Genomic DNA, 25984 nt, shown 5'->3' with positions numbered 1-25984 from the left:
CATCACTAAATGGTTCTTAAAACAAGTAAAAAACATGCACACCCCTAGAAAAAGTAGCGTTTATGTGCAGCCAAAGCAGTCAGTGCAACTGAAGCAACTAATTGTATCTACAGATGGTGGCAACCTGCCTGAACCACCTGGCTTCACCTGAGGATGGCCCGCTCTTGGCAGACACTGTCAAAGGTCATTAGCTTCCTCCACAGTCCCGTTCCAACAGGAGGAGGAAGAAGAAGGATGCAAATGAAAAAATGCTCAATTAGACAGATCCACCATCTGCTCACACATGACCATGGATTTACTGTAGCTGGTATACACTTGTCTGTTCCCTACCAAGCCCTGGAGAATAACAAGTGTAGGTCCTGAGCTAAGCTGAAAAAGCCCACAAAAATACCTTGACTATACAAAATATCAAGGACGAATATGAAGCAGATAAATTGGGCAGAGGGCTAGACGCTATCATCCATAAAATATGAATAATCTTATTAAAATTATTAGCAAGTGCAAGGCAGGAGATGTAGATCAAGAGAAGCAGGTGGCAGCGTGATGTTTTTTCCAAACATTATAGAAATCTCTCCTTCCCCACATGAGGAATAAGTGCACGCGCCTACACACACATTTTGTCTTTGCACACTGTGTTTACACACAGCAGGTAATGGCATCTTGCTGCCATCAGTTCAGTGTGTTTTCAAGCCATCTGTGCACCAGAGTGTCATACTCAAAGTCATTGTAGTGATGGGAGGCCAGTGTTGTTGCTGTGCTGCGGAAGGCATCATCGCACCACTGACCCATCATGACACTGCGCTATAACTGTGAGAACCAAAGACATGCAGAGGAATGATGATTAATGAGGGAACAAAGAAGAATAGTTTGTGCTAGAGTGTGCGCGGGTGGTTGTTGACAGCACGCGGCCAAGACAGAAATTAAGAATACCATGTTGCCAATAGTGATAAAATCTCAGCACATGAACAGCAAACAAACCCTTGCACCAAGTGTCTCCATGTGCAAACCGCAGTTACATGAACAATTTCCATCACATAATTCAGAAGAATCATCAGTCACTGAATCAATGGACATACATGGAGGATACTGTCTCCAAGCCTGCTAAAATAAAAAGTATAAAACAAAAATGCTGGCACTAGTATATGTGTGTATCATGTAACCTGCAAGACATGTGTTCCACCTTGAACCCATATACATTTCTGTCAATGACTGGATGGTACAGTAATAGTCATCACGATCCCTATCTCTCTCTGTAATAGCCTCTCTGGCCACCACAAGACCACTCAATACACCATGCATCAATTCTCAGTGTCAAATTTCCTCGCTATGTTCTGTAATATGTTAGCTGGCAGGCTGAATCATCTCCTCTGCTTTTAAATGCCATACAGCTATTTAATAAGAGGAGAGCTCTTGCTGTCACATAAATCTTATCCTAACTTGTCTTGAACACAGTTTCCATACAGCAGAGCCTGGGAGCTACGAACGACTGAAAGGACCTCGACAGCGTCCTATGGACAGCATCCTGTGTAGGTAGTGAGGTTACCAGGTGATTACATAGAAGTCACCCTGGCAAAGTGGGCCTGGGCAAGATGCTGCTGACCCAGCACTGTGCTGTGGTCCTTTTTGGTGGTACAGTAGTTGTTTGTCTCAGGGGAGACATGCAAAATGACTAAATCCTAACATCACACTGTGTCACAGCAAAGTGTAGAGCTCTGAATTTCCTCTGAGATCCATTTGCTTGTAATAGTGGAATAGCGCATCTACAGGCTAATTATAGCCGAGCGGAAATGTAAGGCTGTATACATACCCATTCATTATACACACAAACTGATACTGACAATGTGGTACTTTGTTTCGCAGACCCAAGACTGAACAAAGAGCTTTCTATTGGACACATACAACTACTGGGCCAGGAACCATCATCTCCACCGCCATGTCTACAACAAGCACACACTCTTCACCATCCTACTGAACAACAGTGACAATTCTGCACTGATGCTCTTTTTTATTTTACTCTTTAAACTGGTTTTGCTTTCGTCATGTTATGGGAAGCGCAATTCAACTTTGTATTGATGAACAGTACAGAACTAGGCTACTACTTGCTGTTGTGACTGTTTGGCAGAGAACACAATAAAAATCAAAAGGTAAAAGGAAACATCTCCAATTTTTCTTAACGCAACGAGGTGGTGGTTTGACTCAGATACTATTATGATGCTTTTAGGGGCACACAGGGGTACTAAAAAACTCCCTCTCTCCATTGAATGAACAGCATTGTACTGACTCCACAACTAATTAAGTACAAAAATGTCGAGACAAATTATCTACAAAAACAAAAATATGGAGAGAAAAGACTCATCTCACTCAAATAGTCTACATATATTTTCTAAATATAGCTGAGTCTGTGAAGAACAATATCTCATCAGTTTTGAAATGCAAGTGTGGTGTTATTACAAAAGGGCTCATAGCCTTGAAGGGAAATAATACTTCAGATGCTGTTTGTCATGTTTTATCAGTTAATGAGATTACTGATGCCGCTGCACCACTTGGAGAGAACTGAAAGCTTTAACATGATCTGAAAATGCACCTTTAACTATACAAACCCACACACAGTAAATGAAATCAGAATAAAATATTATGACATTTTGTCGTGATATATTAGTGGCTGCTTTGTGTCGCAGAATGTGGAAAAGCAGATCAGTTTAAAGGTCAGAGTTCAGTGTAGAAACAAACACTGCCATGGCATCACAGATGACGTTCCTCTACGCTTTTTTAATTAAAAATGTTTATTGAATTATCACTACACTGACATTCAGCCTCTGGATGCATCTCCTGTTTCAGATAATTAAATGAATCACTGAATGCTGAATCTGACATGCAGATTATATTTTTGATAAATATGATGCATTATTTGTGATGGCTTGGGGTATTTTGGCAAGCAAGGTTCATTTCCACTGTAATGACACACCTAAATACTGGAAAACCCAACAAAAAACAGCTTGATCTAATAAAAAAAAAAATCTATACAAATCTAAAAGGTTGGGTATCAGTTACTATCACTGAACGTTTCCCTGATACACCACAACAAATTATTTATGATCCTCACAGATACGTGAATTATGCATTTACCTAGGTATGCATACAATATGTACTAGTATGTTTTTGACTTAGTTAATAGGCATTTTCGTCATGCACTTGCAACCCCAAAATTACAACAGAGCCTCACTTTCTTCACCTGCAGACATAAAAACATGAACAAATGAATAAGGAGATCAGCCACAGGGAGACAGAGCCTTGCTCATTGTTTGTCATTCTCCTTCCTCCTTTATTACACCAGAACCCCAGTATTGAGCCAAGCCATTTCCCCCATAGGAATGTGCTCCTCTCCCTCAAACCCGCCTCTAATCATTTCTGTCGCATCGCCAACCTCCTCTTACCCCCTCCTCTTTCTTTACTGGCACTGTCACAGACATCGACCCTGTCCCGCCCCTCCTCCTTCCCTCCCTCCCTCTCCTCATCCCCCAATCCATCTCATCACATCGACTCCTCCACAGGAGCACCTTTCTCACTCTCCATCCTCCCCATTGTCTCTCCCCACCCATCCCCTCGTGTCCGAGTCAGTGGCCACCCAACTGGGAGATTCATCGCAGCAACCTGGCAGCAACACTGCCAAGCAAGCACGCATGCACGCGCACTCTCTCTCTCTCTCACACACACACACACACACACACACACACAAATATATCCAGAGAAAAACAAAACCCAGACAGTCATTTCACAACAACAGAGATGGTAAAGAATTGGCGGGCTACAACCTGTTATTTAGCTCTCAGCTGATCATCTTTCTAAACATTATCCACTCAGTAAAGACTAATTTAAAGATGTGAGGACAGGTGAGCTAAATTCCTGTATGCACACACAACATTACCTCTCCAGAGGAATTCAGTGAAGTAACAGTTATTATCATTATGTGGCTACAGGGCAGATTAAGCTCCTCAGCTTCCCCTCTTAAAGCTGTTTCTTCATAAACAAGACCTCTAATACAGTCAAAGGAGAACATGGTGCTTCTTAAGATGTTGGGGACTAAGATAAGGACTGAGAGGTCCCAAAACTCACCTTCTCTACGTTTTCCACCGTGAAGTCCAGGGCGTCCGGTGTTGCTGCTATCCTCCCCGGTGTCTCCATATCTCCGCTGACACAGAGCTGTCAAATGATCAAAGAGGAGCAACACATCAGGAGCTGACAGCCACCGTTAAACTTCCTCTTTAACACACTGCCACCGCCAACATATTTCCCCAGCAGCAGCTGGAATAGGCAAGTTAGCTCGACGACATCATAAATTTGAGATGACACAAGATGCTAACCCGGCAAGCTAACGTTAGCTCGCTTAACTTAAGAGCAGGCTAGCTGCCGCTAACATACACTACAGAATGCTATAGCAACGGCTAGCGCTGCTATGCTAACGCCAAATTAGCTAACGTAGCAATGCATGTAACTTGACGCTACCCTAGTGCCGAAAGCAGCCAAGCGAGACAGATATACTAACATTTTCAGAGTGTGACAGCATTATCAACACGAAGCCGTCTCCGTGTATTACCTCTAGACTGTCTAGAGGACCGATATTTTCACACCTTTCGGTCCTGCGACGGTTTGAGACGATGCTGGCAGCTCCCTGCCGCTTTTCTGCTTCTGCTCCGTCACCGAGAGGTTTTTGCTACATTCAGGCGCCGTGGGAAATGTCGTAATCGGAGCGTAACTGGTCAAGGACCACCCAACAACACGGTAAATAAAACAGCGATTTTGTAAGTGCCCAAAATATTAAAGACGGAGGATATACAGAACCTGAAAAATATACTGATGTGTATTTCTATAATTATACTGTATTATTATTCGTAGTTACTTAGTTGCTATCTTACGTTTCGGGTTCATTTTGTCAATATTTACTGTAAAACACTCTTTGACGTTTCTCAAATATGAACATTTGAATGCCGCATTCCCCCCTTATCATCCCATTATGAAGATGTAGATGGGGCCAGAGGGAGCAGTGATGAACTTAAGAATATTTACAGTGTCTCACATGTTACTTTAAAACCATCAGGTATGAATCTTTAGCAGGAAAGAAACATTGTTTGTTGGTTACACACCCCATAACCCAGCCAACACTTGTATGTGGGGCCCCTGTGGGTGGTAAATAAGCTGTAAAATAGGCCCTATATTGGATTGTTCACATGTTGCATATTGCCCCCATGCTCTGGGTGGGTTTCCTCGACTGGGTCCTGCATGGGTCGTGCTGGATTTACGTGGGTACAAAGTGGGTATGGGTCTAAAATGGGCATCCTATCTGGGGCCCACTTGGGTTAACCTGCCCATGTGAGCAAGTGTCATGGGGCCAATAAGGAACCTGCGAACAGTCCCATATTGGACCCATTTTTCAGCCCATTCACTACCCACATGGAAATGTTGGCTGGGAAACCCTCCAAATGCATCTTTCCTACATGAAATTATCAAGATATTAAAAAAAAGCAAAATCAGGCATTAAATAGGCATTATACCTCACTCTTACTGGGCAACAGGCTGTGTCTGTATTGGTTCTAATGTGTATCCCAATGTGCACACACTGGTACACTATTTGTATACGATGAATGTGTTATAAAAACAAAACCAAATGCCTCTATTTTCAGTATTTACTCTTTAACCACCAATTGCATGTTGGATGCTCAGCAAAGCACAGAGCAAACACAGAGCACTGAGTGGTTCGGACCTCAATGACAACCTCCACAGCTACAAATCAGTGACTAATCCACTACAGACCCTGTTTGTTAATGACCAGTGACAGAGTGAAACTCAAACACACATCCAGATGTGTTTGTAAACAGCAGCAGCAACACACTGCTTTATATCTAACATGTGCATCAGCCAGAGACTGTGTGTAACCTGTGTGGTAGACTGTAGTTGTTGTGTTCACTGTTGCTGGTTCACATGAGGACCAACAGGAAACTGGAAGACTTCAGTGAACACACACACACAGACAAACAACAAAAAAATAAAGGCTATATCGGATATATGGGGGAAGGGCTAAAAACAGACTTATATATTGACATGTTTCCCATCTATGCAATATATAAAATGTTAAATATAACTGAAAGTATAAACAGTTTCATCAGGAAGAAGTTCCCCTCACAAAGTCATCACCAGACAATGTCAGCCAAAAAGTATTAAAATGATTTCACATACAGATAGGCATAGATAGGCTAACAACAGGGCAACCAAGTAGAATTGATAATCATTATTGATGACTCCATTTGTATCACTTGAAAATAAAGCTATCCTTAACAACTGTAATATCCTGATGGGATGTTAAATTAAACAATAAAACCCACACAGAGCATTTTTATTCTAATCTGTGAATGCTTTCCTGATGTTTACAGTTTTATAAAAGATAGAGAGATAAATGTTGAAGCTTATCTGAATTAGCAGAGGGACTATATAAGTGTCACCTCACTGGAGCTACACCCTCCAGAGAAGCATTGCACTTTGTTTCAACACCTATAATGTGTTTTTAAACCAATGACAAGAGTCAGCTGTGGAGCGACAGCGCCACCACGTGGCTCAACTAAGACATCACAGTACAGTGCAACGCCCTGCAGAAAGCGCCAGTCATGCAAAAACAGTAAAGACGACACAGTTTAAGCTTCCGGATCAAGTCAGACACCTGAAACAAAATGTTCATTCTTTAAGTGCTGAACAGTAAAAACTTCAGAGTGACAAAAACTCCATGTCGTCCCGGATGGAGGCCAGCAGTTGTTTTTTTTAAGCTACTTATTAATTTCTTTATATATTTAAAATGTAATGATTTACAAAAATAAACAAATAAACAACAACTATATTTTTTATGGTCAAATTTTATTTAGTTTCTTTGCAAAGTATTAATAATAAATCATATATACATAGTCGCACCTCATCTGTACATGTCCATGTGTTTTACAAGTTTTACATTTGTTGAAACTCCAGAAAAAGATATATATATAAAAAAAAATCACAACATAATCATTTGCAAAAATAAATAAATACTAGGCTACTTCTATTTATAACACTTATAATAATAATAATTTAAAAAATGAAATAAAATGACAGTTTTTAAGACCACACGTCCATGTTTACAACACTAGTGTTCACGCACAATTAAAATAAACATCAAGGACAACACAACATGTCACAGGACGTATTTCCATCGTGGTCCTTGTTATTAATTAATTTTAGAAACATTTAGATAAGAAAAAATAAAATGCATATATTGAAGAGGCCAATAAAACTCAAAGCGTTTTTAATCAGCCTACATGTTATAGCCTACTATAATTCATGAATAGTAAATAAATATAATAAATAGTATATCTAGATGTTCCTTTACATTCACAACAAAGTCCCTGAGTAGAAATGGTGGAGAAAGTAACAGGAGCAGCGTGTGAAACATGTCTGCACTTTTTCTGATGCGTAAAAATGCATTTTATTTTTTTTTTAATAAAATAAATGTAATAGTTTTTGTTTTTTAATTGCTGTGACTATCAGAGAGGATTGGACTCTGCAGTTTGGGTTGCTGCACAGTATAATAGGCCCACACTGTGTTGTAGCTGCATGGTTTTCCGTCGTATTGCTGTGCATGCCCTCAGGATCTGTGTGGGTAGGTGTCAGTCTCGTTGCTGAATTACGCGTCATGGCATAGAGTCAGACCCACTGACTATTTTGAACAGGGAACACGTGGCACTGTTTCTGGAGAGAGAGGGGGAGAGAGAGAGAGAGAGAGAGGGAGCAGCCAGGACGCACACACTCCTCCTTCAGTCCCTTCAGCCACGCACACACACTGGCAGAGCTGCTGTCTGCAGTGGGTTGAGCACAGTGCAGCCGCCTGGGATTGTTAAAACTACTCCCTTAAAGTCTGGGATCGGACGGTGAGCGAGAGAGAAAGGCGAGTCAGAGACGAGTCTGGGCCACAGTTTGCTGGTGTGATTTTCTTCCTGTGTAGCCGGAGGACAGAGAGGATGGAGACCAAAGTGTGGATTGGCCTTTGTGCGCTGCTGCTCATGAACTTGGGATCTGCTGAACATGGTAGGTTTAATATGCTGAGTTTGACTGTGGACTTTGGTTTGTTGTCTGGTGTCAAGGTTTCATTAATTTGGGCTTGACATAGTCACAATGGTTTACTGTACCACACACACACACACACACACACACACACACACACACACACACACAAATCTCACCTGCCTCCAGGCACCTGTGGTGTCTTAAACAGAGATTTAAGATGAAGTGAGTTCACAGTCTGAACTTTGTTAAAGACAAAGTTGAGTGTGAACATGTTTCCTCCTCATGAGTGTTTTCTTTCAACCCTCCTTGAGATCAGAGGCACGCACACACACACACACACACACACACACTCACACACACTCTTCCACCTCCAGTCAATATGTTTCAGTCTTATTCTGGCCTCGCTTTGTTTCCAAAAAATCTCAGCCTCATTTAAATGTTTCTAATCTGGAGCCTCTGCTATTTGTCTTAACAGCCTCACACTTTATCTCTCACATCACTTCCTCCCTCCCCCCTCTCGGCTTCCTCTCTCTGCTTGCATTACATTTACACTCCTCTCACACATCCTGTATTTCACTCTTACCCACCTTCCGCTTTCTCTCCTACCTGTTCCACTGTCTCTCCTCCTCTCTCCGTCTCCATCAGTGTCTCTCACTCACATAAAAAGAAAATGAGACTATTGACATTTGAGGAGGTTTTTATTGGGCAGAACTGTCCCATCAGCTCCTCCGGCTCAAATTCAAATGAATAGAAAACAGCTCGGCTCCACTGGAGGACATTTATTGGCTGTAAATGAGCAGGGCAGTACATTGTGATAAATGACACCTCTAACTATGTGCAGCAGCACACTGTCATTGCACTGGGTTCATGCTAATTGGCTTGCCTCTGTAGTACACTGTGCAGACTTTATGAACAGATTTTAAAGCAGTTCAGTGGCACCGCACTTTCTGAAGTGAATTGATTGCACAGGGCCGAATGTGCATAAACATACAGTATAGAGATGAAATTAAGACCCAGGATGTCAGAGTCAGGGAGAACTTTTGACTTGTTGGTTTAAAACATTCATTTTATCCCTCTTGTTTCTGTTGGCAGCGACTCAAACCTCCAGCTAAGAACATTTAAAAATATCCAATCTTTCTCTGGTCTGACATGTTACATGGTCAAAAGCCTGATTTTCAACTCAACCAGCCGCTTTTCAATTACATTTCCATACACTTCTAGAGGTTATTTTTCTAGCTGCACGCGTTCATTAACCTGGATGAAACTAATTTAACAGTCTCATAATGCACAAAATATGAAAATAATAAACATCCAACTATTAAAACTTTGTAATGAGCCTATGTAATAATACATAATGGGTAACTTTGTTTTTGCTCCAGCTGGACCATATTTTCCCACGTTTTGTGTCTAAGTGAGTAATCGAGGCAACAGTTTTGAAACTGGTCCAGGACAGAGTGAGACCACTGCAGCTGGGAAACAGGCCACGACCCAGCTGGCACTGGACGTCAGTATGATGTCAGAAAGACGTTGGACTCTTGGGCTGGACAGATGTAAAATTTTGGTCGGACTGAAAATCTGGTTGACGATATTTTTAATGTCTAACAACATCAGGATTTTACAGTGTGTGTATGTTATCGTTACGACATTTGGCAGAAGTTGGGTTTTATTCTCCAAACCTTACAACTAAATGTTGTTTAGAAGACACTGAATTTTAGTTCCTTAACAACACAACATTAAACCAACAAAATATCAACGTCTTGAAGTTGGAATTGACGCTGTCCTGACATTGATTTTTGGTCACCCATCTTCACAACCTAACTTCAATCAAATATCAACGTCCAAAGACACTTGTGGTCAGCTGGGAATGTAACCACCATCAATGCATGTCTGGTTAAAGTGCTTGTATTTGCCACTGACAGGCTCAGATATTATGGAAAGGATCCCTACAGAGATAGACCTTTTTATTAAGGAGTAAGATCCGTTTTGTTTAACCACAAACAGACCAACATCGCTATCAACACACCCACCAGACTCCATTTAAATAAACAGTAATTTTAGCATGTATAGAGGCAGTGTGTTTTTACATCTAACTGGGTGAATTAAGGGTTAATTTCAACCAAACCAGAGCTGATGATTGTTGGAACAGTAGAAAGACAAACCAGAAAGGGTTTTTGTGAGTTTTAAGTTACTTCTGTCCACTCTGGATTAAATGTGTTGTATGTGGATAAAATTACCATTTTTTTAAATGGAGCCTGGTGAGTTTGGCGATAGTGATTTTGAGGCTGTGTCTGGTTAAACAAAAGGATCCTAGTCTTCATTAAAAAGGTCTGTCTTTGTCGGGATCCTTTCCATAATCTGGTCAGAGCCTGTCAGTGACAAAAACAAGCACTTTTAGGGGATGTAAATGCTCAACGCTGGCCCTTGGCCCTTGTATCTGTTGATCCCATCAGTCACTTAGACACAAAAACATGGGACAATAGGGTCGGGTTAAAAAATACTGAACTTACCCTTTAAAACTCGGCTTTTTATTGTCTCATATTGTCTGTTATTTCTGAGGATGAAGTTCATTTCCTGATTTACTGGTTACATAATGGTTTAAAGACGACACATTTTGATGTCCTTTAGTTCTCCTGGTTGGATGATTCTTGTTCACAGTTCAATATTATACGTGATTAGTTATGTTCTTCTCCAACAAATGTACAGTGCTTGTGTTCAATGACACAATAACTAACATAACAACCCAACTACTAACGAAATATGGTGAATTTGTAGCATAATAAGAGCTCGGACTGGAGAAGAAGATGAGACACCAGAGGCATGATATACAGCTTGAGAGGTCAGACAATGGCTGGCAGTAAACATCTGAAATAAGCTGGGATGAAAAGGCCAAGGGCAGCGTGCACAGAGCTGTCTCCAGCTTTTTCAATCATGCGCTGTTACACCAGTGCTTATGGGATTTTGCAGTAGCAGTTGGTTGGGTTTCACACAGAAGGCAGTACTGATAGGCGCGTCCAGCACTGAGTGTCGAACATCTGCTCGCAGAGAAACGGTTGGCTGTTCCTCTCGCTGGCAGGGTCAAGAAGTGAGCAGGAGCTGCTTCCCCAGGTACATGCTGCATTGGCCTGGAAAGTAAGACCCTGTAATATCTGGAGAGGGGAGTGGAAACAGTGGTTCTCTTTATGAATCTGCTCTACACACACACACACACACACACACACACACACACACATATGTGCAGCATACTACTCCAACATTTGACCTGCGCAGCTGTAATGGAGCTAAAGTGAGGGAACAAGGCCAGTATTATACAGCTAAGCACCTCTTTCTATTCATGAGTGTGTCTGTTTTTGTGTCATTTAGAGTTCACACAGGTCCCTCGCTCTCTTTCAGTGTGTGTGCTGATGAGCTGAGTGAGTGATTATGAAGGTAATGAAAGGCATCATGGCAGTGTGTCACTGAACGGTAATGACATTACATTACAACAGTGCTCTGGTCTTCATCAAAGGGAAGCAGGTAGAAACAGAAACAAAGACTTGTACAGTAACGAGATTAAGACCAAAGGGGAAATAGAGATAGAAAGAGTCTTCATTAAAGGGATATTACGTCAAAAGCAGTTCTTGTATCTCATGAGGGCCGTAGAAGATGTCATGCAAAGTGAAAGTCAGCCGTTTTCCATTTTGTTTTGTGCTCTGAGATGATGTTCGACAGGAATGCGACTGCGTTGTGTGTCATTAAAAATTCTCAGTTTCCATTCAGTGGTCCCCCGAGAGTTGTTTAGATAAATATGAGTCATGACATAATTATCAAGAAATGAAACGAGAAATAAACATGTTTGCTTCACAAGTTACGTGTCATTTTTTAAATGGCGAAACTGGATACGTTTTACCTTTTCAGGCCTCTGAAATCATCACACTTAAGCTGAAGTGCTCACAACTCAAGGGGCCATGAGTGGCTTCATTTTGCATCATTTTAAAAGGTCACGAGCCAAAATGGTTGGGAGCCACAGAGTTTAGCTCCCAGAGCAGAAGAAAATCAGGATTTGCAAAGTAAATACAGTGACTTATCTTCTTATGCAACACTTCAGCAAGACACTAAACTCCTGTTTGCTCCAGTGAAGCAGCTCCCTGATCAATAAAGCACTGTGGATGTACTCAGCGTGTAACTCTATAAAAGTGCTGCACTGCTCTGCTGGAAAAAGTCAGATAACTTTCCCCGGATAAATTATGTATGTGTTTACCTTTTATTTAGTTTTCAATGTGGTATGTGCGACAATGGGGCCTCCGCACGGCTCTCACCTCTGACATCTCAAACAAACATGGAGCCTAACAGTGCTAACAATGGCAGTGCTGGCAGAGCTAGTGGTGTTAACCAATGGGTGGGACCATACTTGCCAACTCTAGAAGACTCCTGTTTTTCATTGCACTCTCAATGTCATAATTCTCTTTCTAAATCACAAGCTGTTTCACAGATCACAGCATGTACACGCCTTATGACTCTAAAGCTTTACTGTCACCTCCCCATTGGTGCTTCATCCTTTCTGCCTCCTACTCCAACCCTCTTGGGCCAAAGAGTGGTGCCTGTTGGGCTGGCATCAGTCGGGCAACACCTCTTCTCTTCTAAATCCGGCAGTAAGCTACAATGGGGGTTTGAGGAGCGTCTTGGAGGTCGAGGAGGGACCAGTCTTGCCCTCCTCTGACGTGGTAGGGTTCCTAGCTTCCCCTTGCTCAGACATCCGGGACCGTGGGGTGTGTGGATCCCTACAGCCTGGCCCTCTCCCCTCCCTATACTCAGCTGGGGGTTCAAAATCCTCCCTATTTTTGAGGTCCCAAGGTTGGCAAGTACCAGGGGAGAACCAGAGAGTTTGTACTTTTGCAACACTGTCTCGCCACCGTGGGTCAGGACGGTGTTATCAGTGGTGCAGAGCCACAGCAATTAGCTAGCCAGTGGGACACACGCGTGCATGCGCAGCTGGCCCGGCTACTAAAACAAAGAACAGAGAAGCTCGTATTACAACACACACAGATGTAGCAGGGCTTCATTCTCTGCTGAGGTCGTCATTTCTCCTCTATATCTTTACACAGCAAATATTTGTTTGCTGCTATATTAATGTGCTAAATGTCATAAATAGGACCTTTAATAATTGTTTGGATAAACAGCGGCGTGTGATGATTTATACCCACTCTTAATTGATTCAGATGGTCTCTGAGTGTGCACACTGTCTGTTGGCTCCTGTTTGCATGGAATAATCAGCAAATAAGCTGCTAATGACTCTGAAGACGTCACCAGAGACTGACCATGATCCAAATTTGTCTCTCCTCATCAGATGGTGACCACACTGCTGCCTCCTCTGCTTCAGAAAGTGATCCTGAGGCTCCATCTGCAGAGTCTGTGCCTGGTTCTAGTCCGGACCCCATCCTTCGTACATCTGCTGCACCTTCACTGAGTGACTCCGACACAAGTTCAAACAGCACCAGCAGTTTGAGCAGTAACAAGACTACAGAGGGGGAGAGCATGGCCGTGACACCTGAACCAACCAAAGCTCATGGTAACTATGCAACTCTGTTTTTTTAATCCTGTGTTATCCACCAGAAGAGCACACACTGGGGGACTGATAGTCGACTGAATTAGTCACTTGGCTCGTCAACTCTGTGGTGCAGCAAACAAAGATGATCTGATAATGTCGTGGGGTTTGCCAGTTGACAAGGTTTGTCACACTTCAGAAGAATTTAGTAGGGAGCCTGGCAGCAGGTGGCTACGAGTTTAGGAGCTATATTTAACAAAGTCCTTATCTCTGTTTTCCACGTCCAGAAGTGGGCCACAGAGTGAGCGAGTGACTGGGTTAAAGTGTTGACAGCCAGCTCAGGGTGGTTTTTAAAAAACTGGAGCACAGAGAAGGAAGGAAACGTCTCAGATGGTGTACGATACAAGTGAAAGAGTAGAATTAAGAAGGTTTAAGGTGATTAAATAAGGTGCAGTTTGCTGCGAGAGTGTTGGTAAAATATACTGAGAGAAAAGGCAGTTGGCGCTGAGGAGAGGAGACAAGTGATTAAATGCTGTGTGACTTTTCACAGGGGGGTGAGAAAGGTAGAAGTGAAATACTTCCCCCCGAGGTACACACACACACACACACTCTCTTGCTCTCGCGCCCTAGATCACAAACACACACAGATGCTGGTTCACACATCAGGCTCATAAACATATTCACAGGACAGGCACATTTTAGGCACTTTTTTGTTGTGGGGAAAAAACAGTTTATATTGGAGCAGTGTTTGCATGAACACAACTTTAAGGCTGAGATATTTGACTTGTAGTTTTCTGTCTCCACTGGGGTGAATCGATTTTTATTTGTGGTGCTCACAGCATTGAAAATGTACACTTTAATGACAGTGAGAGTCTACAGCAGGGATACTTTTACAAAACGACAGGAAGCCAGGCACCAGTTCATAAACAAACATAACAATATTTATGTATAATAGATTAATCGCCTGTTTTCACCCTTTTGACATTTGCTGTCCGCACTCATCTTTGCCAAAGATCAAATCCAGTAGCAGCAGCAGCACACAGGTGTATGCAGGGGTGTTGCTAGGATTTTAGGACACTCAGGGCTCAGCCCAGACCTCTGTGGGACCAGTGAGTGTCACTGGTCTACAGCCATACTAGGGCTCTTTGGTGCTGCAAGCTACACACGGATGCCAGCGTAACATGAGATTTTTTTTCGTGAGGACGTATCCAGTAGATTGTCTTGTTGTTCTCTGTTCTAAAATACACTTTCGGTGCAACTTAGACACATCATCAGTGTTGTATCCTGGGTTCACTGGGTGTTTCGGGTCTCACAACAGACACCCTCGCCCAGGCGACCCAGCCGGGGTGATCAGTCCCGGCTTGTGTCTAAGTAGCTTTAGTTGTCCACGGATCTCCCCGCTTGATCCACAGCCATTTGGACGCCTTTTCTGCCGCGTCAGTGACGTTTTTGATGGCTCTTCTGTTGTGCTGTCCCTTCACTCCCAAAATCCTGAGTGCTCTGATGAGAGACTGGCCTACAAATCCTCTGCACCCGACCTCGATGGGGTTGCATCGGGTCCTCCATCCTCTGCTTCGGCATTCTCCTGCCAGTTCCTCATACTTGGCCCTCTTCCTCTCAAAGGCCTCCTCCTGTTCATTATTTTGCATCTACATAATTTAATGTTAACTACATTCATATGTTGTTTACATATTTTATTTTTAAATAGGAACTATTCAATATCGCGCACCTTACATGCAGGTAATGAGAGTTATGATTACGTTTGGCGGAGCGATATATATTTAAGATGTGAGATGCCACCATTGTTGTCGATGTTCAGTTGTCCTACGTTCTTTTTCGGACATTAAAGTGGATCAAGTCACCCAGAGAGGCTGTCCCTGTGCCTTTACTTCACCCACAATGCAAACTCTGCACAGAGGGGCTTCCCCACCCCAGGGTTCAAACCCCACGACCGCAGCTTCCAACCAATCACAGTCGTTCTGGGCGGTGCCACAGCAACGGTGCGCTTGCAAAAATATTGCCGGGGGGAAACAGGTTTTGGTGTAACACACCCACAAAAATATTGCCTACAGGACACGAACCATGGCAGAAAAATGGCTACATCTCCACAAGAGAAGTTAGTAAAGGACGTGTTGAGAACTGCTACACAACCGAAGGTGGTAGGGCGGGACTTCAGCGGGTGGCTCGTTCCGCCCAATGAAAGGCTGATCTTCCGCCCGCTCAGACCATCCCTAACCTGACAGACACTTCTGAGGGCGACACAGTTTGATGCCGTCTCCTCATAGCGTATTTAATGTAAGCTATTGAGAGTGAAAGTATTGAAATGGATGGCAAATTACTAAAATGTAATGTGTGCATTTTATGTCATGTTTGGGGGCCACACAAAATGTTTCTAGGACCTGACGTTGGGCCGCGGGCCACACTTTGAGCAACAGCTCACTAGAGGAAAGTGAGAAAATGTTTTAATTGGTGTGAAGTGTCCTCACTCTCTCCTGTTAGGCTTCATATATATATATATGGTTTGTTGATTACAAACATACAGTATTTGAGGATGGCAGAAAAATGATTAATGTCCTTCTCTTTGTGTAGGTACCAACACCAGCTCTCCCACAGAGGCTGTCCTTCCTGGAAATGTATCCACAGATCAGTCGACACCACAGGCTCCAGTTCCTCCTTCTGAGAGCCACACCACTGCCTCTCCCATCACCCCTGCCCCCACCAGCACCACACACACAACTCACACTGCTACTACAGACAAACAGAGCCCCACACCGCCCACAACACCACATACTACACTTCCACTTCCTGAAGTTACAGCATCAAACCAGCCCAGTCACAACGAAACACACTCGTCCACTCATGTCCCGACACCTGAGCCACCAAAGCTCAATTCTACAACTGCTGCTGTCGTCGCCCAGACTAGCTCAGCGTCCAGCTCCTCTCAAGAGCCCCCCAAATCTGAGTCCCCGACTCTCGCAACACAACAAACCACATCACAGTCCGACGAACACCCTCCGACCACCAGCAAATCCGACCTAAAGACCACCATCACCCAGACGACCAGCCCCTCCGCTGAGGCCAGACTCCACGCCAAAACCCCCTCCCAGCTCAACGTTGGGGGTGATCGTAAGTGCACGATGTCTGCTGTGTTTGTGTATGTATTTATTCAGCCTGGATATTAACAGAGCCACAAGTGAATTGGCTTAATAACAAAGGCGATGCTGTTCGTTGTTTTCCAGCACAAACCAGTCCTCGCCTCTCCACACACACAGACACAAACACACACCACGCAACCCCCCCGTCTACATCTTCTACAAGCACTGTCACCACCAAGCACTCCACAATTATGGCTCTGTTTGGGAAAGGCAGTCATGGGACCGGAGGCCTCAAGAATGCTCTGTTTTCTTTCTGTCTCTCTCCCCTCTGTCTGTCGGCTAAACGATTTAAGTATCTACAGTAAACGTTTCTCTGTCGACGCTCCACCTTGAGAGGACTTTCACCAGGATGTTTGGCTCAGTTCAGTGTCATCGAAAAAGAAGGAAAACCTCGTCGACTCTCCTCAGTCGACCAGCCTGCTTGGATACAGTTAACATATAAAATTCTCTCCGCTTCTCTCACTCTGTGTGGTTTTATTAGGCCACGCTTAGTTGGCACCTCGCCTCTTTCCATTAGCCAGAGGAACAGGGAGCATTCACTGCTCTGTGGTGGTTGTTACTTTCAACCAGAGGATGTAAAAAAAAACAGCAAAGTTTACAAAATAGTCTTCCATAGCAACACAATGAAGCACACTGCCAAAAACACAGACACAAACCCTTCCTGCACAGAAATATACAAACACAGAGAGACATCAACATAAAAGGTAAAGAGCGATGGTGTTTAACAGCACTCTCAGAGAAAACTAAAACACACTGAACTTTATACACAAACGATTTTTAAACCGCAACAAATTCTGAAGATAAAACTTAAAATTTTGCCCCATGAATGCGCTCACTTTCCCAACAGCGAGCTCAAGTACAGAGACGCTTAACATCACCATCCTGTGTTTGACATTTCTGTCCAGAGCTGCATGATGAACACTCAAGTTCAACATGCTGCTGTTTAGTCTATATTTAGTCCCAGTCACAGCTTTAAACATGTTAAGGACCAAGGTCTGCCATTTGCACCACGTTGAAGGGACAGTTCACACCAAATCAGACATACATACTTCTCCTCTTATCTGTAGTGATGTTTATAAGTGTAGATAGTTTTGGTGTGAGCTGCCAAGTGTTGGATCTATGAGCCGTAGAGATGTCTGCCTTCTCTCCAATATAAAAGAACAAGATGACACTCAGCTTGTGCTCAAAGTGCCAAAAAAAAAAAGTTAATGGCAATGTTAGAGCTCAGCCCAGGAGGATGCCATGATGTTTTCAAGAGCATCCTGTGCATGAATAGATAGATGTAGACTTCCTTCTGCGCAGTGATACGGAGGCAGGAGTAGTTCAGTAGGAAGAAAATAGTTCCTACATTTTTGTGGCATCTAGTTCCATAATATTATATTTCTACAGCTGATATCTCCAACACTCTGCAACTCACACCAAAAGAATCTAGACTGAAAAACAGCCCTACAGGTAAGAGGAAAAATGTGTGTTTTAGATTTTGGGGTGGACCGTCCCTTTAAGTCAAAGTAACCTCCATCTTTAATGGTGCACTGGCGGCTTGTGTTCTTGGTCTACAGCTAGATCAAGAAGAAACCTGCTCAAGTATCTCCTGTTTTTTGTTCCAGCAACGATGGTCCATGACTCTCTCACATTAGACCCCCTTCTGGCTGGCCTGGTGTCAGCCTTCATCATCACTGCCGTCATCATCACTCTGCTCCTCTTCCTCAAACTGCGCCGGAGAGACAACCGACCTGAGTTCCGCAGGCTGCAGGACCTTCCTATGGTGAGCACGTCCGTGACATCCAGGAAACACTTCCACTGCTGTCTGCGTGGAAGTGTTTGATCTGTCAGACATTTGGAGCACTGATGTGAGATATTAGAGGTGTGGACACAAGTCATGTGACTTGGACTCGAGTCAGACTCAAGTCACAAATTTTCTGACTTGGCAAAACCCAAAAACGCTTGCAACTTGACTTGGATTTAAACACCAACGACTCGTAACTTCACTTGGACTTTTGACTTAAAAATATTTGATACCTTCCCTGAGGCCCAAAGATTAAAAAGTATGTAATTTAAAAAGTGTGCCATTAGTCAATTCATTTCCCTTTCAGTCATTTCCCGAATTAACTAATGTTTATGTTCATCTTTTTTAATTTCCTTAGCATGCAGTAACAAACTATATCATGTCAATATCAACTTTTTTTTTTCAGTATGAGATGAGTTAAACACACAAGACAGGACAGAAACATTCAAAATTCATTTTGTTGTCGTACTGCTTTATAGTGAAATATCACTTTTACGATTAAGTTTAGTTGCACTTGTTTTAACAACTAAATACAGGTTTTAAAAAGCATTCTTTAAATGCACTTGGTGATGAGTGCATTAGAACGTGTTTAAGACTCAAAGACTTGGGACTTGAGTGCAAAGACTTGAGACTACTTGTGACATGCAGTTCACTGACTTGCTCCAACCTCTGTTAGATGTACTGTTAAAACTTACCGGTACAATGATATTATATGAGTTGTAATCCATGGCTTTATTAATGGTTAATAGATATTTACTAAAGATGTTTGTAGATAAAGAACAGAACAGCTTCTGGGTTTCCAAGTTGGGGTTTATGCTCCTCCAGCAGGATCCTTTATGTGTTTACCTCTAACTCATCAGAAAGACTTCAGTGAACATTTAACCTCTGACCTTAAGGACATTTTTTCCCATTTTAAAGTGCAGACTTAATGGATAAGGGACCAATATGTTCATTTGCTTTCTTGCCCAGAGTTAGATGCTTAGATTGATACCTCTCTCCTAGATGAGTGGTGTGAATCTTCTCCTCTAACTCTTGCCAAGAAAAGGAATAAAAGTATTTACCAAAAAACGTCTGACTGCTCTTTTGTCAGCAGCCCTGGAAATGTTTTACAAAGTTGTTCTTTGCCACAGCGATCGGTCGCATTTTAGCCATTTTGAAGCATTTTTCTGTTGTTATAGCGCCACCCAGTTGCCAGTTAGAGTTAAATTTCTCCAGTCACCTTGAGGCGTCCTGTTCTACATATCTACCAAGTTTAGTAAAAATCCATATGGCGGTTAGGCCTAGATAAGAAATGAGCTCTCTAGCGCCCCCATTTTGTTTGATGGGCTCAATAATGGAGGGGTCCCCTCAGATTATGTGTGGTCATATGCCTACAAAGTTGCGTGGTGATGGGTGAAACCCTTGAGATGTTCTACACCTTTATGTGATGAGCCACGCCCTCCGCAATATTCATTGCCTTATAGAAGCTCAGTTTTAGGAAGTTTTCCAACTTTTGCCAAGAGGGAACTTTAGATATTGCTCCCTAGATTATGTTCACCCAGTTTCATGCAGATCGCTCAAACTTCCTAGGAAGAGATCCATTTGAAGTGTTTTTCAAAAAATTCAAAATGGTGGAAAATCTATATAAGCGGAAGTTATGGGTTCTTGATGCAAATGTGTTCCTCATGAGGAGAGGCATCTCTGTGCAAAGTTTCATGTCTCTACGACATACGGGGCATGAGATATGCCCATTCAAAGTTTGACATTTCAGTGGGTTGCTATAGCGCCCCCCTTTGGCCAATTGATGTAATATTGCTTCATTGGCATCCTCCCATGACCCTCTACCACTGTGCCAAATTTCACATGGATTGACCGAGTCAGTAGTCGGGTTTCCATCCACCTATTTTTATTCGCATTTTCAACAATTGCGAAAAAAAAACTTGAATGGCAACGCCAGAAATTCGAAAAAAGGCCGCAAAAAAAGGTTTTTACGCTTGGAGGGAGTGGAAAAGTCAGCGTATCGATATTAGGAAAATGCAACTTTTGGCAATGGAAACAGATTTAGCAAATAAACGATGACGTAGGCTACCGGATCCTACTTCTACGTCACACACACACCTGTGTGAACTTAGAGAGAGGTAATTACTCCAGTGTCAGGTGAGTGTATTTCACAGCTTACCTGAATAGACTGGACGTGTTGAATACGGCTGCATCATGTGCGCTGCCTGGTGTACCAACACAGACATCACGGCATTATGTAGGCTACGCTGACAACGCTGATATGAGTGTGATGAGAGCTCTCGCAGTAGCCAAGAAGTTCCCAAGGAATCTCTCCATCTCGTCATAATCTTGGATGTGCCTGTAATTGTTTACATCAGTTGTGGACATGAGACGCTCTCAATGACGTCATCTCACGGCGCCCTCTTCTTCTACGGTGTTCTTTTGCATTTTTATTTTTCATGAGAAGCGCCACCTACTGCTCAACCTGTTGACTCCCAATACTCGCAAAACAATAATGAATAGAAACGTGCATAAATTAGCATTTTCTTTTGCGCATTTTCACAAAATTCGCTTAAAATTTGGATGGAAACCCAGTTAGTGAGGAGAAAAACGTGGAACAGGCACACGCAGAGTTTTCGTCATTATATAGTAAGTTAAACCTTGCCGTGTCTCATTTGCCACAAAATCTATAGTATTGTGTAAATATTGAGCACTTGTAGACATGCTGGCATATAATACGTATATTAGCTGTGTATAATTAGGTGTGTTTTTCCATTTTCATTTGTGTAGGACGACATGATGGAGGACACACCTTTGTCCATGTACAGCTACTAATGGAGGCTCAAGTGAAACGTTTTGGCGCCCAAATATTCTCCATGAATCCAGGCTCATGCTGCAGCGGTCCTTGAACCTGACCTTTCTTCCTTAATCTGCACCAAACAGAAAGAATGCTGGGTAGGTGTGAGCAAACATCTGGATCGCTTTCATTTATCTGACATGTAGGAAAGGACGTGATTGAAGCTGCAATGGACAATGAAGATGTATCGCCCATGTCGGGCTCGTTTTGGCAAAAGTCTATTTTGGTGCCTGTAATTATGAATTAGGCCGACGCCTCTGTTGAATACTGTATGCTTAATATTTTTCAGCCCTGCTTTTGGGGTGTGGGAGTTGTATAATATATTTTGATTTCCCCAGAGTTGAAAAGGGTAAAAGCATCATTTGGATGGTTCTCACCTGGACGCAGATCCAGCCTGTCCTGCCAGACTCTTACCTGGGGGTCACTGGTCTAATTTCCCTCTTTTCACTTAGTGTTAGAACGTCTGGCAGTCTGACTGAGAGGCCAGAAACAGAACATAACAAATGGCCTGATTATAGTGTTAAAAAGTTGCACTTTACTTTTTCAGGAGTGGAAAAAAAGGACAAATATTTTTGTGTATGAGAAAAATTGAGTTTTGTGTGCATACATAGGTGCAGGCTGTGTGTGTTTGTCGGTGTGTGAGTTTGTTAAAGGTGCATGTGTGGATCTTTGAAGGCGTGGCAGGGGATATTTAAGCGTTTTCTTTTTTTCTTCTTCTTCTATTGTTTTTAATTTCTGTGTTGAAGGTCCTGCTGCCTTTTGGCCTGATTTTGAAATGTGCAGTGTGTGTTTTTTTGTGTCTTTCCTGGAGTCTTGTGTCCAGGGGAGAGTGCCTTACACAGTATAGGAACAGCTCTTATTGAATACTGTATTTATATTCAGACTAACTTCCAGATTTACCCGTCATTCCCAGCGCTTTGTGTGATTCCAATTGAAATGCGCACTCAGGCCCAGGTAGCTGCTCTGACTTGCCTGTGTTTGAACACTAGCCTTGAGCATGTTCACCACTCACTCATATGATGACAGTTGCAGACTGAAACGGGCCCAGTGGCCTTTCCACACAATGTTGGCATTGTCCTGTGCGTTGTAAATACTACTGATGATTGCGTCATTCAGAGACAAACTCTTCATCTTAGTTGCTGCTTAAGCATTCACCAGGCACAAACATATTGAAAGTGTTACATGGGACTGATCTGACGGCACCTTGTTCTCTTAGTAAGTTCACAAATATTCCATTGATTATACTGTGTCAGCCTCGCTGTGTGTGTGCTCTGCAAACGTGCAGGATAATGTGAGCGGGAGGGAGACAACCCACGTGGATAGAAATCAATTGGAGCTAATACTTGTGTTCACTGTTTAATCTCTGTGCCATGAATACGGCAGATGGGTGACAAATTAAAGGGAAAATCAACATAAAATGTCTGAGTAGGTAGGGTGTTGGGACCCCTGAAGATTAGGGCTGGGTATCGGTACTGGATACTTTAAAGCTCCAGTGTGCAGCGTTTAGAGGGACATATTGGCAGAAATGGAATATAATATAATCAGTCTGTTTTCTTTAGTGTGTAATCACCTGAAAATAAGAGCTGTTGTGTTTTTGATACCTTAGAATGAGACGTTTATATCTACATATGGAGCAGGTCTTCTTCTACGGAGTTGGCCATGTTGCACCGCCATGTTTCTACAGTAGGTCAGAAGAGACAAACCAAACACTGGCTCTAGATAGTGCCACTGGCGTTTTCACGTGGGGTACCATAGTTAGCAGAAAGATTTTCCTTAAACTTGAAACTGCTCTACTCAGTGTTGTTACCGGTTTAAATCATCAAGTCTGTTTGTTTTAAAGAGGAAGAGACCTCTGCGGACAATTCAGCTATTGGTGAAAACCTCCTGAACGTCTGGGTCTTAAAGGAGCTATATGTAAGAAATCTAAAGCAAATAGTCATAAAATCCTCCTAATATGTCACAGAGACTAAGGAATAATGTTCATGTAACATACTGATCTCACCGACAACAATAGTACAGCCAGAATATTCGCATTTAAAAAAAATTTTACGGTCCGCAAATCATGTTTATGTTTTGAATTTGTGTGTTGCGCCACCCACCACCGTCTACCAGTCACACAGTCAGTAGAGTCTCAGCATCAGTTACAGTTACGACTGAGCTACAGCAGCACGGCAAGCAGCATTAGCAGTGTCCCGGTACATAGCATTAGCAGCCGGCTCCTCCTCAGCTGTGTCCCGGCAGCAGCGTTAGCAGCAGAGAAGCCGGACTTGCTCGAACGGTCGAACTGAAGATCAAGGACGTGGCGACGCGGCCCTGCCACGGCAGCCACCCGTGAGCAAACAAATCAGTCTCCAGCGTGCTGCTGTCCAGCAACCTCCAATCTGTAGGGGAGGGGGGAGGGGGGGCGGACACGACTCGCGGCAGTATTTTGAATTTGAGTGCAGTAACCGTTTTGGCCACGTTCTTACATACAGCGCCTTTAAGTTATCCGAGAAAACAGATGAGCACACATTCACAGGTGCTAAGCTAGCGGCCTGTCTGTATGTGCCAAACAGCATTAGAGAAACACTGATTTGCAATGTGAGACTGCTTCATTCAGTGTTTCTACCTGTTTTAATCACCTGGTCTGTTTGTTTTAAAGAGAAAAAGACCTCTGTAGACAATTCAGCTATTGGTAAAAACCAACTTAACGTCTGGATATGGTTATCAGAGAAACAAGATGAGCACACATTAACAGGCACTGGGCTCGCAGCCTGTCTGTACAGTATGTGCCAAAGACTGATTTGTAACGTGAAACTGCTTCATTCAGTGTTTTTACCTGTTTTAATCACCTGGTTTGTTTATGTTGGAGAGAAAAAGACCTCTGCAAATAATTCGGCTCCCAGTAAAAACCTCCTGAACAATAAACGCTAAAGGAAATCTAACTGGGAGAAGATTCAGCTGGTTGCAATCTGCAGTCCTCACTGCGAGATGCCACTAAATCCCCTTAAATCTTACACACTGCTCCCTTAACGCGTTGACTGAAATGACCCAGTACCACAGAGTATCAGAACTTCTCCCGCTAAGCGATACCTGCATTCAGTCCTTGTTGCACCCAGATCTAGAAAAAAAAGAGTATTTGCATGGTTTTTCTCGCAGCCAATCACCACAAGCGATTTTATGTGACGTGTTGTTGGCCCACTGCTGCAGCAGCTACAACCCGTGGTGAAGTCGAGCACGGTGTAGGATACAGAAATGCCAGTTCAGAGTGCTGAGATTCCACCATAACATTCAACAGTATGGGTATACTATACAGCACTGCCTTCCCATGATGGGTATCGAATGAAGTAGAAACAAAAGAAGGTGTCACTGGTTTTTTAAACAACACTCAGCCCTACTGAAGGTGTTTTTCCTTTTGTCACCCATCTGCACGTCCACTTCTAAATTACACACTTGAGATTTCCGATATTAAAAATTCTCTGTAAGTATCCTGAATGCATAATGAGGCTTTGCTGCCAGATGTGGATTATGGACTGTTGGTGTTTTATGATTAAAGGTATTTTGAAACCATCCTCTGTTTCAATCTGCTCTTTGACTGCAGCGCCAACAAACAAAACCCAGAAGAACACAACACTGATGTATAGAAACAACCACAAAAAGTCACACTTCTCTCTTTCAACTTTTACACAGACTTTTATTGTTGGAGACAAAACACGAAACATTTCCTTACAGGGCTTCAGCGAATGAATCAGTGCACTGCTTTACTGCAGCGCCACTGCACAATACTTGGCAAATGCAATAAAACTGCAGTAGAAGGGTCTGATTCATCGTCCATTATCCGGCCACAATACCAAATAAATGAGCCTTTTCTTCATTAAATGTCTCTTCGACCACAATATTAACAGCTATACAAAGACAGCATGTTAGAAAAGGTTTGTTTAAATCCTGCTCTGTACTGCCCTGTACCATTTACGGTTTTCTACAAGCTCGTTTATTGCTCGCTGTTGACTAGCGAGACAATGTGTCTTGTCAGATGAACTGGATAGAGTCTGTAGTCACGTTCACCCCACCCAACACCTAACCTGCCCATCAGCTCCTTGGAGGCTCTGCACTGTGGTCTGGGATCCTCCATGGGGGGTGTCTGGATGCTGAAATATTGAACAGCTTGACAGCAAGCCTGACGCAGCGTGACTCATGTTAGACATGACAGCATAAAGAGAATCTTTACTGTCTTAACGGAGCTGTGTGTGTATATAAAGACGCTGCAGAGGAGGTTGGTGTCTTGTTAATGGATTTTTGATTCCTCTTTGTCTTCACTTCAGCTGCATTACCAGGAATCAAAAAAACTCATCCCTCATCAGATTTCTCCTGGACTGAAGAGTGCATTATGTCAGGAAGGAAACCCCATTAAATATCCATTACCGTGCTCCACTGAAGAGTGTAGCTTACATAATACATGATCAGCACAACTTTCAAACTTACTGTGACTCTTTACACTTGATGTATTACTGCACATCAAGTGATCAAAGCTCGTCATAGTGCAAATTCATACAGTTTAAGTCATGACAGAAATGAGTAAATTGAAACTATGGTTTAGCTTAAATAAAGTGTCTTTAAATTTGAACAAA

General features: G+C 42.9%; 2 protein-coding genes across 5 annotated transcripts in view; one reads left to right on the top strand and one right to left on the bottom strand.

The window, feature by feature from the left end:
• Positions 1–4716, bottom strand: part of LOC125895919 (importin-13-like) — a 36933-nt gene extending 32217 nt beyond the window's left edge. Inside the window, exons 1-2 of one of the 4 annotated variants that reach the window (XR_007450223.1) lie at positions 4544–4713; positions 4114–4200 (exon numbers count right to left, since the gene is read on the bottom strand). Coding sequence is in view for 3 of the 4 variants with exons in the window: in XM_049588147.1 (XP_049444104.1) it covers positions 4114–4200; positions 4544–4564 (108 nt within the window). In the remaining variant the exon portion in view is untranslated. Of the gene's footprint in view, positions 1–4113; positions 4201–4543 lie in introns of all 4 variants that reach the window. The other 3 variants (XM_049588149.1, XM_049588147.1, XM_049588150.1) reach the window with 3 other exon arrangements.
• A 3083-nt stretch (positions 4717–7799) lies between these two features.
• LOC125895949 (uncharacterized) lies at positions 7800–24926 on the top strand. Its single transcript, XM_049588210.1, has 5 exons — positions 7800–8100; positions 13403–13624; positions 16190–16726; positions 18363–18520; positions 21311–24926. The coding sequence occupies exons 1-5, from the start codon at positions 8034–8036 to the stop codon at positions 21353–21355; spliced, it is 1029 nt and encodes a 342-aa protein (XP_049444167.1). The 5' UTR covers positions 7800–8033; the 3' UTR covers positions 21356–24926.
• The last annotated feature ends 1058 nt before the right edge of the window (positions 24927–25984 follow it).

The sequence above is a fragment of the Epinephelus fuscoguttatus genome, linkage group LG10 (genome assembly GCF_011397635.1).
Source record: "Epinephelus fuscoguttatus linkage group LG10, E.fuscoguttatus.final_Chr_v1".
Classification (NCBI taxonomy): domain Eukaryota; kingdom Metazoa; phylum Chordata; class Actinopteri; order Perciformes; family Serranidae; genus Epinephelus; species Epinephelus fuscoguttatus.
This window is presented reverse-complemented; position numbering and strand designations above follow the sequence as displayed.

Bases quoted from the DNA above. Each gene is read 5' to 3' on its own strand.
- LOC125895949 (XM_049588210.1), top strand. From the start codon at position 8,034: ATGGAGACCAAAGTGTGGATTGGCCTTTGTGCGCTGCTGCTCATGAAC. The intron at 8,101-13,402 runs GTAGGTTTAATA...TCTCCTCATCAG, and splicing joins CTTGGGATCTGCTGAACATG to ATGGTGACCACACTGCTGCC. The intron at 13,625-16,189 runs GTAACTATGCAA...CTCTTTGTGTAG, and splicing joins TGAACCAACCAAAGCTCATG to GTACCAACACCAGCTCTCCC.